The sequence below is a fragment of the Lissotriton vulgaris genome, chromosome 1_2 (assembly GCF_964263255.1).
Source record: "Lissotriton vulgaris chromosome 1_2, aLisVul1.2, whole genome shotgun sequence".
Taxonomy (NCBI): domain Eukaryota; kingdom Metazoa; phylum Chordata; class Amphibia; order Caudata; family Salamandridae; genus Lissotriton; species Lissotriton vulgaris.
The window spans coordinates 68,601,497-68,614,275 of record NC_141686.1 but is presented as its reverse complement, the minus strand read 5'-3'; the positions used below and the strand labels follow the sequence as shown (position 1 = coordinate 68,614,275).

The 12,779-nt window shown below is 46.0% G+C and overlaps 1 protein-coding gene across 1 annotated transcript in view; it reads right to left on the bottom strand.

Annotated features, from left to right (window-relative positions):
* Positions 1-12,779, bottom strand: part of DDX11 (DEAD/H-box helicase 11) — a 430,817-nt gene that overhangs the window by 197,179 nt on the left and 220,859 nt on the right. Inside the window, exons 14-15 of the mRNA XM_086952822.1 lie at positions 7,363-7,430; positions 6,145-6,183 (exon numbers count right to left, since the gene is read on the bottom strand). Coding sequence (XP_086808948.1) covers positions 6,145-6,183; positions 7,363-7,430 — 107 coding nt within the window. The remainder of the gene's footprint in view (positions 1-6,144; positions 6,184-7,362; positions 7,431-12,779) is intronic.

Genomic DNA, 12,779 nt, shown 5'->3' with positions numbered 1-12,779 from the left:
TGAATGGCCCTTCCTATTTGCAGTATTGGAACAAATGGGTTTCAGACCCAACTTCATAAAATGGATTAAGCTCCTATATACTGACCCATAAGCACAAATAGTGGTAAATTGCCACACATCACAGCAGATCCAGCTAGGTAGGAGAACTAGACAAAGGTGTCCCCTGTCACCATTAATTTTCGCGCGGGTGTTAGAACCTCGGGCGATTTGGGTAAGGGGTGACCCCTTGATACGGGGACTCAAATGGACAGAATATCACGAGGACAGAATTTCCCTTTACGCAGATGACAAATTGCTATATATTGCTTTACCAGCGTCGTTAATTCATAGCATTCTGCATATTTTCTGAATATTTTTTAATCATTCAGGCTACACAATAAACTGGTCTAAATCCCTACTATTCCTAGTTCACGGCCTGAGAACTAAATTGGCAAAAGAATACGACATCCCCATGGCAACGGATGGGTTTCACATTCTGGTAATTTATGCCACCATTGACCCAACATCATTCTATAAAAACAATCTGCAGGGGTCTTTGACCCGTCTACGCACTGATGTCAAGCACTGGCGAGCCCTTCCACTGACTCTCCTGGGACGAGCGGTTCTTTTCAAAATGCTGGCATTGCCTTGCTTTTTGTATGCACTGCAAAATACCCCTTCAAGGTCCCAGATTCCTATTTCATAAGTACTGAAAGTGCAGTGCGAACTCTACTATGCGATGCAGAAATAAACAGCAGGATGGTACGACGTCGGGATCGTTCTACCAAACCTTAAGCTCTATTACTGGACATCCCAGCTGATGGTAATCAATCGATGGGTCCATGGTCTATAAACTGGCCGAAGCCTTCGCACAGATAGGTGACTAATGGGGCAGGTAGGATATCTAAGAGCATGCTACACAAACCCTGAATGACTATACCTTACCGGTCATACAGCCTCCATCATAGAAATTTTGCACCTGGTCACTAACAAAACTAGGATGGAATAAGAAAATCACACAGGTAGCCCCACTCTGGGAGCCCGATTGAGCATCTGCCCCGGATTTGATGAATGGGATATAATAGGTATCTCATCAGTAGGGGACATGTGGAATAAAAAGGGGTTGATAACATTTGCGGACCTAAAAAAAGAGCATCAATTAGCGCAGTCCGAAACCTTTAGATACCTGCAGATTAGCCATGCCCTTAAAGTAGTGATACCTGAGGGAGGCCCTCTACCCGAAGCATCCTCCGTTGAAAATAGATTACTATTAGACCATATGCCTAAGAAAGCCATATCCCTGACATATAAAAAACTGATTAACAACCGACCAGACCTGTTGGCACGTCTAAGGTATCAAAGGGAGGCAGATGTGGGTGACTTAGAGGACAATGACTGGCAAGACGCGCTGGCCTCACTCAGGGAAATTGCCATCCCCATGAGACTAAGACTGGTCCAGCTTAAAACCTTGCACTGAGTCTACTTGACAGCGAGAGTCCTGGCTAAGATGGGGAGGAAAATCAACACATATTGCCTCCGACATTGCTCCCAAGAGGGAACCTTCTTCCACACGATGTGGGAATGTCCGATTGTCCGAACATACTGGGCTGCAGCACATCAAAAATGGAAAGCAGGGGGGTGGAGGTGGGGAGGTGATGGGGGGGGACTTAACGCTACCCTGAAACTATCTATTAAACATTTGGGAAGCCACCGAGCTAACTCAAAATGAACAATCATGGGTTTCATTGGCATGAGCCAAATGGAACATAGCACAAAAATGGGGAGTCGATAAACCACCACTAATAAGAAGATGGGAGGCTGATATGGATAGGGCCATGATAGCGGAGAAGGACGTCTTCAAAAACAGGGAGTCCCCTAAAAAATGGGACTGTAAATGGGCAGCATGGAACACATATAATGGAGAAATATGCCTGTCTCCTACAGTTGAGCTACGCCGGAGGAAGGAGAGGTCACAAGAGTCACCGAACGCAGATGGGTAGATATAAAAACGTTGAAATGTTTTGTACTGAAACACCAAATGTGTTGTGCACCTATGTTGTACCCAACAGCTGTCAAATGACCAATGACTGCAGTGCTTTTTGTGTTTTGGTTAAATAAAAAGTTTAAAAAAATTAAAATATAATTTGCTTGCTGGAATTGTTTCAATTTCTAGCCTGAATTTCTATTCCAAGGACTAAGGAATACAGTTCCTTGACCACATCACAAATAACACTAGGGCCTGTATCCCCGGTGGATAATTTACTTTCCTTGCGTGACAATTTGGCTCTTGTGCCACAAGACTTGTAAATGTAAATGTAAATGTGTTTGTATTTATATAGCGCCTTCTACCCAGAGGTCTCGTAGCTCTGTATTCATACCAATGTGGAACCCTTCCTGGCTTTCCTGTGAGATGTCCACTCCTGGGCACCACCAAAGGTGAAGCCAGGCATCCAAGCGCTGGAATCTATGAAGGTCCTGGACCAGAGGGAATCTGCTCACCATTGGAAGGATTTCCAGTTGATCATTGTATTAATAAGGAGATGTTTTATGGACCAATACTAGTTGTGGATGGTTCTGCTTTTATTTCTCACTAGACTACATTTGTCTGGATCAGTCTTTATGGTCTACAAAGAAAGGTGGGGTTGCCTTTACCTGATCAAACTTGCAAGAACCCCCAGCTATGACACAAGAAACTATGTGTTCAACATTTCCTGAACCTCCTTCAACCTGTCAGTGTAGATGTGCCTGTGTCCCACCTGAGCCTTTTACCACAGTACCGCCTGCACTCTCTATAAGCGCACATATAGATCCAACATACCCCTCACAGACATTTACTTACATATGTATAAGTAGTACAGCACAAACCTAGCCAGGGAGTAACTTAGTGCTTTTGTACAGGCATAGACTCTTGATTTGAGATGCTAGACCTGCAGAAGGTCTCGAACCTTTAAAGCACAAGAGCCAACTGAGAGGCAGTCAGAGCTCAATCAAAGGCACTTTATCTCAGTTACAGATCATTCCCATTTTGTGACCTGTCCAACAAAGCTTTCAGATTAACCACAGAAGGCTTAAACATTTGCTCATAGACACAACTTTCTGATTCAATTGGCTGGGATCGATTTGACTCAAAATGTCTTCTAAATCATATGTTAAAATCATTTAGTCACCAAAATTGACTGCACATGCACCTGGGTTGGCTTGCCTCAGATCTAAAAGTCCCAATGAGACTTTGGTTGAGGTACCTTTGCTATTTTATAGTAAGTATGAATCCACTACTATAGAAACTTTGGTTTGAATTATTTCAGATAGATTTGAGACTCATTATGCAGCCTTCCACACAGCTTGCTTTCTACCTGAATTCATTCTCTCATTGCTTCGCCATAATACCGAGATCGGAGTGACTGAATTAACAGTATGGTTATCCATGAACTCAATGGGGCGTGGCCAACCGCCGAAGATGGCGGCCACATAACTGAAGAGCTCCCTTCAGGGGCAGGGGCATGGCTTTCCTGTGGCATTCACACCCTCAGCGGCTCATCCGCCCAGGCTTCTTAGCAGGAGGCACTCCGGAAATCAGGGGCTTGCTCCAACCCTGATCCTGGGCCCTATCATCGCTGTGTAGCAGTGCAGTTCCCTGTTCCCTCGATCTGGACTCAAAATGCCGGAACTCTGGCCCCGTGAAGCTTGCCGCTGCCCCACATTACCTGGTGGTGGACGCGGTGTCTGATCAGGAGATCCTAGAGGCTGCCTCTGGTCCTGCCAAAGATCACAGAGGGTGAAACTGGGCTGGGCACGGGATGGTACTACTGCAGGCTGCGTTTTGTTGGCTGCAGCTGGGCCTGTGCTGCCGTGCCCACGCTGACACTTGCTGACTCACGTGGAGCCTAGCACAGAGGTGAAGACCCACAAGCTGCTGTGTGGCCTGTCCTGACCTGCCCTCCCAAAGTCTGTGATAGCGGCAAGGGGTTGGCTTGGCGGCCCATTAGGCTGTGCTGCGGTCTGCCCAGGGGTTGCCTTCTCATGCTCCCAGTACACTCGGAACACAGACTTGGGTAGAGCACCAGCATACCTCGGATTAAGGCTGAATCAGCAGCCCAGGTACGGTTAACCAGCACGAAGGGAGAACCGTACCTTGCCGATGTAGTGCAGCAAGCATAGCGGACCCCTGAGATGAGAGGCGGACGCTCTGTGGCTTCCGGATGGCTCAGCAAGCACATAGATCAGTGACATAGCCCACTTACCACCCCGGCATTGTGGACCGCCTCACCTCCCCCTAATCCTTTTTTCTGCAGTGCAGTGAGTTAAACTAGCAAATGCTGGAACAGACGATACTGGGGAGAGCGGGGTGGGAGCTGCACGTGCGCCGCTGGCTGGGCGGTGTGTGGCCCTGTTGAGGGGGGCCTGGTCCTGGACGGAATCTGGCCTACCTAGCTTATAAATGTGAAACAGCGAAAGTAAGGGTATACCCAAATAACCCACCCAAACCTGGGTAAAGAATACAACACTGCAATAAGCAAAAGTGGGTTGGTGGGGATAGATCATCAAATACTTACATCATAAGGGACTCCAAATTCCCTTATATTAAGAGCATTAGTCTCTACATCAAGTATATATATATACACATCAATGATTGCATACCTAATACTAAAGCAGGATTATCATTTTTATTTATAATAATCCATCATACAAATCAATGCTTTTATATGATTCCATCAGTAACATCTCATTTACACCTATATACACAAATAACTACATCCAATCTGTACAGCTAACAACAAACAACAAAACACAAATTTTTTACATTTAAATAAATGAAATCTTTTCACCCAAAGAATCGTACTCAAAAAGAACTGTGCCCCACTACTTATTCAGGGAGTACACTAAGAGGTAGTCATGTCTCAACACAATCAGTCCTAATCAATCAAGGACAACAAATCAGCGACTGTGATGGCTCAAAATCTCATAATTAAAGTGATATCCACAGACTCCTCTTATGAATTTTGAAGCATGTCGACGCGGACGCGTTTCGGCCTTCCGATATCTTGGCCTCCTCAGGACGAGGTTGAAGTCAAAGTGTCCTAAATAAATGTACCACAATTAGCTGCCAAGGTCAACCACCTACATCTGTCAAACAACTATGTGCTGCTAAGCATTTTTAGTATTGTGGCGGGCGGAGCAGAGAGCTCCGCCCGCCACAATACTATAAATACAGGATGTGCCTGGTGCATGCGGGACCCCCGCTCTTAGGGCGGGCGGTCCCGATTTCCGATAGGATGGCGGGCGGGCAAAGCCCGCCCGCCATCCTAATGGGGCCCGTAGTGTCATGCCATTATTAAACCTGCATGACTCTGGACCAAGTTGTTTATGAATTTGCTAGTTCTTGTTTGACTTGCTCACCTTGAACCCCCCCACACACCCTTGCCCTCCTCACTACTACACACAAAGTAACGAATACAGTGGGTTCCAATAATGTCTTCCCGATGACCGCCATCCCACAAACTCAAACAGATGGGTACCTAAGCCACCCCCCTACTACTAAACACTATCGCCTAAGCAGGTCTTTCATGGAATCAGAGTCTACTAGTCACGCCCGTCGCTGGGGGGAGGGGGGAGTTTTATGTAGTGTTAGTCTCAGTTAACTATTATGTTCATAAACTGTGTCGCACTTTACAGGTGCCTGTCACTATGTTCTCACTGCTGTATTAGACACTGACTCTCACTTTTTCCACAACACGTTGGTACCAAATGTAACTTAATGTACTCACTGATATTGTATATGTATGTTATCACATTGAATGTTGCGCTTTGAGAAACCCAATAACATTTATTATTAAAAAAAATACATGAACTCAGTGTGTCTGCTACTGCCTCAGATGTCATGGGAATTACAAACATCTAAGACAAGATGTCAGTACAACGTGTAAATGTCTGAAATCTTTATAAGGGTAAGCGGATACCACATTACAGACAATAAAGGTTTGAGGTGTTGTCAAAAATAAAAACACAAGTCAGGTCAGAGCATAGCTGTAAAACCATTAGGGATTAGCTCTGAAAACATATGGTTACCCACTCTAGCACAAATGATTAGGATTACATAGACAATAACATGAAGAATGTTGTTGCTGATAAACAAGGAAACCTAATTTAGTCTAGCAATAATTTTACCTTTCTGCTGATCATGCTCTTCATGCAGTACCGCTGGACCTGGAGTATGAAGACAGTAGCATGAGAAACCTGTTAACATGTGAACTTTCCAAAACTGTTCTAAACATGTTGGATCCAAATGGATATAGAAATGCATCAATAAGGTCATAAACAAGGGTATAAAAAAATACCTTAAATTAGATGAACAATTAACTTTTAGCAGTGTAAGCAGCTGAGTATAACAAAATAACATTAAATGGTCACAGAACAGCATCATAGACAGGATGATAGGGTATGCCAAATTCGTTAGGTTCTCTTTTAATGTAGGGTGTTTAATATACTTAAAACAGTGGTACAAAAAAGTGACATTCTCAAACAGTAAAAATACAGATGGTGGTCATTCAACCAAACATGCGAGTAATAAAAAATAACCCTTTTTAGGATAAAAATAAAAAATGAAAAGCAGGGAAATGCAGTCAGTGGTAAAATACTGTTAGGGGGCCTGGTATCACAGGGATGACTGAGGTCTATTAAGAACAACAGCTACCTCCATGTCTCTCCCAGCACTGAAGAGACAAGATGACCTTGGCGGGGAAAAAATACAATAAAGTTTACTGTGACCCTACAGTCATACTGGAAGATCAGATATGTAGAAAGTCTAATGTTGTGTCAATTACATTTAAATACAAAAATAAAAGAATTATAGAAATACCTCTAAATGGAAAATGTAAGGCTAAGTTTAGGGCAATAGCTTTGGGCTAGGCTTGTCAGTAGGGCTAGGTTAAACAAAAAAAGTTTTGGGTGGATTGTTTGGTTGATTCATCTCACCCCCTATATTTCATCGATCTATAGTGTATATGCAAAAGTGTGCGTGTGTGAGGGTAAGTTAGAGATGCAATTTTCAACATTTATGGCATTAATGTTATTTACACTGTAAAAACAATCATGAAAAAGCTAATTTTCAAAAAAAGCTATGCTATGAATTTGCTTCTATGAAAACATATATGCCAGGCATTTCGAAAAGTCCATTTACCAGTTTAGGTGAAAAGGTTTCTCAGTAATGGCATTCTGTAAAATTAATTTTCTTTAATGAAATCACACAACTGAAACAGATAAATCCTGGATTGAGCCTTCCCTGAAAACAAAATTAATTTGGCTTCAGAGCACGCGTTTCCACAAAATAATATACCAGGGTTCTGCCAACACACAAAATCCACATGTTTAAAACAAATCACATACCTTGAAGAGGTTAATGTTGTCAATCTGACTCTGAAACAAGAAATCATTGATCGACTGCAACTTTGTTCCTGTGGACATAAGAGGAACATAGTATCATACAACAGCTACACTCACTTTTCCATCCACACAAAAAACACCTAAATAGAGCAATTCTCACAGAAACTTTACACAAAATGTGCACTACTACACTGAAGAAGAGGGGTAAACCTTGATATCTCCCATTGAAATAATACGTCTTCCATGGAAATGAAGAGTAGAGAGGTACCCTTTACTAAATATAGTAACCCGGAGCACTCATGCCAAATAGACCATAAAGGAGTCAACAACACTGTGTATAGCATAATGTACACAGTATGTTTTTACATAATCTCAGAATCAGAGGAAAATTCCGAAAACATTTTCTGGACCATGATGACAGGAAAACATGGCTCGCAAAGGTGCAACTTTCCCCCATCAATAATGCATCACAGCAAGGACTGGAATATGGCCACCCCACCAAACAGCTAATATGATGATGAGCCGCGGACTACTTCAATGCAAAATGAGTACCCCTTGGCCTGAGTTAGTTCTCTTTTTCGTCTTCCTTTCTCTTATTGGTTAACTACGTACTTACTTATTTATTTATTTTAGGTTGTTTACTTTGCTTAGGAACCAAAGGAGGATAGAGGATATGTAATGGAGGTGATATACAACTAGCTATATATGATCGCAATTGTAACTGTGGTGCATCGCCTATCTCGAACAGAAGCAGGCAAGGATTGTAGGGTCACTAATCAAAATGAAGTAGAGCAACAAGGATTTATCCATCTGATGTGCTTTTTCAACCATGCTTCGTTATTTCTGTCTTCGCAATTGTATCGTCTGTAAGTACCATTACCGAAGTATTATCAGAACAAATATCTTCTGTCCTTACTGATTAGCGACGAGAGCTCTGATATAAGTTATTTCTTTGTTTTGCCCTGTTTTTGGAAAAATCAATAACATTGAGTGAATTTAAAATAATGTGTAAATTGGGTATTTTCAGTCGAATTGGTACTAAAAACTTATCAAAGGGAGACTTCATAATGCAGACTACAAACAAAAGAGATTATTCCAGAGGCATATGATATAAGCCATTGATGGTGTCTGAGTCAGCCAATTGGTGTGCTGTAGTGTTAGAAGGTTCTGACACTATGGCCGCCCTGTTTTTTCGCTTTTTGAGCCCCTAATTGTTGAGTTGTTACTGTGGGGGAGCCTCATAAGGTGGCACTCACCCACAGTGAAGGCATAAGGAAAGAGACTGCATGGGGATTTTATTGGTGTCCCCCTGGCTTGACCAGGCCGCTGCGCAGCAGCTGGAGTAAAGGACACCAGGCTGGTTACATGCAGACACATGTGTACATGAATGTGCACACATGTACGGGCTGCGCAGGGGAGATCCCTGGCGTGCACAGTCCAGGAGCAGCTACAAAGTGAATGGTGTGGCAGGACTTATGCACAATTGGGTAGTGACATGAAATAGGCTTTAAACACTGGGAAGAAACATGCCTGGGAAAGTCAGTGTGTTTTACTGTTTTTCACTTCATTATTCCCCTATGGGGATGTGGAGCTCATGGCCTAGATTAACTTTCCAGACACGCACTAAAGTCCACTGTAACAGGTGTGAGAAGTAGGACTCTGCAGAGTCCAAAGTCATACTTGTATTGCTTTGGGGTCATTCAGAAATGTCATATTTCTCTGAGTCAGCCATAACCATAACCAGGGCCTGGCTGAGGGCTGACCTCAGCAGGCTGGATTGATAACCTTACTTCCACGAGCTAAGGCCTCCTCTCCAAGGAAGAGAAGATGGGTGGAGCTACAGGCTCATCCATCAGCAGTATTACTGGATGCCAGGCACCAAGCTGCACCATGGTGAAGGCAGCCCTGGGGGGAAGGGGCTCTAAGAGACCATGTGGCAGGAGACCCTGGACGACGCCATTTTGAACAACCCCAGAGGCCTGAGCAGCAAGGAGGGAGCAAAGGCAGTGAACTGATGTGTTGCTGTGTGATAGGGCAAACAGAGACTTCCTGCCAGCCTCCTACTCAACTTTTAAAAGTGCTTGCACAGGAAGAGAAGCTCTCTCTGGGGTGTGGTCCGCTGAGGCAGAAGGTGCTGGAGCCTGGCACAATGTGCAGTTGGAAGGAGGAACCCCCTGACTGCCCCCAGGATCCTGAACAGCGCCCCCAGTCAAGCCAGGGGGGGGGGGCGCCGTCGCGCTCCCCGTGAAGTTGACCAAAAGGGCCTGGGACCTCATCCCCAGGCCCCACAGAAGAGCCAAGTCGGTGAGCACCGTTGCGCTCCAGTGAAGAATCTACCGGGGCCCGGGTCCCCATCTGCGGCCCCAGGCGGAAGGCAGAGACAGGGGAGTGTCGTCGAGCCCCCCGGGAGGACTCGAAGGGGCCGAGGACCCCATCTGCGGGCCCCGGTGTGAGGAGGAAGGAGGGGGGAGTGTCGCCGCACTTCCCTGAGGTCCAGCTGGACCAGCGCGATTCTCCATGTCGGCTCCCACGGAAGAATGCGAGGGTGCTGGCCGGGCAGGGAGCCAGCGGGGGCAGCCGGGGGTGGACTCCCTGAGCTGCCCTCCAATGTGGAAGGCGTGTGGGGGCCCGGGTCGGACCGGGCCCCCACCAGTGGCATGAGCGGCCGGGGGTGGGCTCCCAGAGCCGTAACTAACTCACCTGAGGTTCCGGTTGGACCAGGCCCCCCACCGAGGCCGGCAGAAGCAGCGTGAGGCCGCCTGCGGCATCACAGCTTTCCCCCGCACAGCGGAAGAGCTGCTAATGTAATATTCACGGAAAGGAGCCTGGAGCGCCCCATAATGCCTTGCAAGGCATGGGGAAATCCATCGTTTTTGGTGCATGGTGGCCCCCAGAGGAGGGGGGTCACCCTCATTTGTGAAAGAGGTGCAAAGGGAACTGCAGGAGCAACGCAGCCTCCCCCCAGCACAAAGAAGAAAAGTCTCATGGGGACTTGAAAAGAATAACCCCTCAAGGGCTCAGCCAGCATTTCAACACCTCCTGGGCTGGAACTTTTGTTCTTCAGCTGGGGGTGTATGGAGAAGTGCCTCAGAGTGTGAAGGGCTGAGTTGGGGATGTTTGGAGAAGGGCATCCCCTGGAGGTGAAGAGGTGTAGTTGCACCCTTAGTACATTTACTAACATTATTTCTTTTAGAGGGACTGAAGGTCACCTGTGTAATGTGAAGTACCTTTGTACGGTGAGGTCATAACCAACGTGGTGTTATGTTGCCAGACATTCCTGCAGACTGATAGACCGGATTACTCCCCCCCCCCCTTAAGTTCGTTCTGCCTTTTTTTTTACTTTTCTTTTTTTTATTTACACCTTCTTTCTTTTCACGATTGGATGGGATTTATCGGAGGTGCATGACGGAATGCCATTCTGAGCCTCCTCTCTATTTACCCATAAGCCCTAGTTATTTTATCATGGTGATGGCATGGTTCACACTTTGAATAACTGGTTGCCTAATAGGACAGCCGCATGAACTGCCTTTTGTTTCTTTTTGCTTACTCAGGCGGTGCCATCATCCCATGGAGAAGAAGACGATCTTCAACCAACAACACACAGAGTCAAGACAACCCCGTTTACCTCTTCCATACCCTTATCATTTCTACTTTGATAGACCTTAATAAATGTCACCATCATTCAACAGCCTATAAGACCTCCTCGCTTTATTTTCCACCCATCCCTCTAATATCTGGTGTCAGAAGTGGGATCGGGGTAAATGGAGGCGGCTTTGAGGAAGATGGCCGAAAGCCAAGAAAAATTAGAGCGCTGCATGGAAAAGTTTTTAAGTACGGCGAAGAGAACAGGGTGAACCTACATAAGTCCCTTACAGAACAAGGGCAGACACAAGAGGCCGTAATCGTGAAACTGGCGGACACACTGGGTCAATAAAGCAGTACAGCTGGATTCCCTTCCGTGGTCCTGCAAAAATATGTCGGAGAGGACCCTGATTTCTTTTTTGCCAATTTTGAACACATGGCCAGGGCCGCAGGATGGAGCCTAGACAAATGGGGTCAATATCTCAGCCCGCTGTGGTCAGGAGAACTCCAAGCGGCCTATCAGTCTGGATATCCAATAGGCCTTACGCCATACAATGATGTTAAGAGGAGCATCCTTGAAAGACTAGGTATAGATGATGACACCTACAAATCCGTTTATGCCAGATAAAGGAGGGCCCTCAGGAAACTCCCTGTGCTCTGGCTTATAGGGTGAGGGATATGGCAGATAGGTGGTTAAGGCCCCTTCTATCGACAAAAGAGGTTATAATGGAGAAAGTTTATCTTGAACATTATCTGTCCTCCCTATATCTGCATAAACAGAAGTGGGTAAGACAACACACTGGATTGAATCTGGACAGGGCTATTGACATAGCTAGTTCGTTTCATAGGGCTCAAGAATCGCAAAGAGGTCTCGAAGATGTGCACTGGAGGCATTCAGGAGCCACGACCAAGACACCAAGACCCTCCCTTTTTACGCAAACAGGCACCAATCGTATTTCATACTGGGCCCCTAGTGATACCTCCCCGAGCCCCTATCCCGCCAGGCCCCAAATGCTTAAACTGTGGTACTGTAGGCCACATAGCTCGGTTCTGTCCCCAGAAGGAGGAACCTATGGAGGTAGGGCTAATAAGAAATTACTACTGCAGCTCTTCAGGATCACACCTTCCCTACCATAGAATAGTAAAAGTGAACAGGGAAGAACGACAGGCTCTAATTGACACAGGGTGTTTGCAAAGTGTGATCCAGCCCCAGGCCATTCCAGGGGGGGATCCGACTTCTTCAGGGTATGTCACTATTCAATGTGTACATGGGGATAGTCGCCAGTATCCCACCACCGAGATAAAGGTACAGCATGATCCCCCCCCTAACCGCTCTGCCCTTAAAAGTAGGCCTAATACCGCGATGACCCGAACCTTCAGTTATCAGGAATGATTATCCGCACATGCCTCACGTACAGGAGACCTGGGTGGACGGGGAAGAATGGAGGAAATCTGCACCCTTTTCTCAGGAGCCTGAGCCGGACTGTCCCCCAGGGAAACCAAAGAAGAGCGGGAAACAGAAAAAAAGGGAAAGGAAGTATTGGAGACAAGTCCTCATGACCCCTAATCAGGATGCCCCCGTATGGCAGTTTGAGCCAGGATTTCGGGAGGCACAACGTGAAGACCCCGCATTACGTAAGGCTTGGAACAAGGCCGCCAGTGAAGAGGATCCCACACAAGTAGGTCCACAGTTCTTTGAGAAAAAAGAGCTACTATATCGCAAAGGAGGGAGGGATGACCCGATACAATTGTTGGTTCCCCAACCCTATAGGGAAAAGGTCTTGTTCTTGGCACACAGCCACTTGTTGGGGGGGAGGGACACTTTGGGGAAGAAAAAA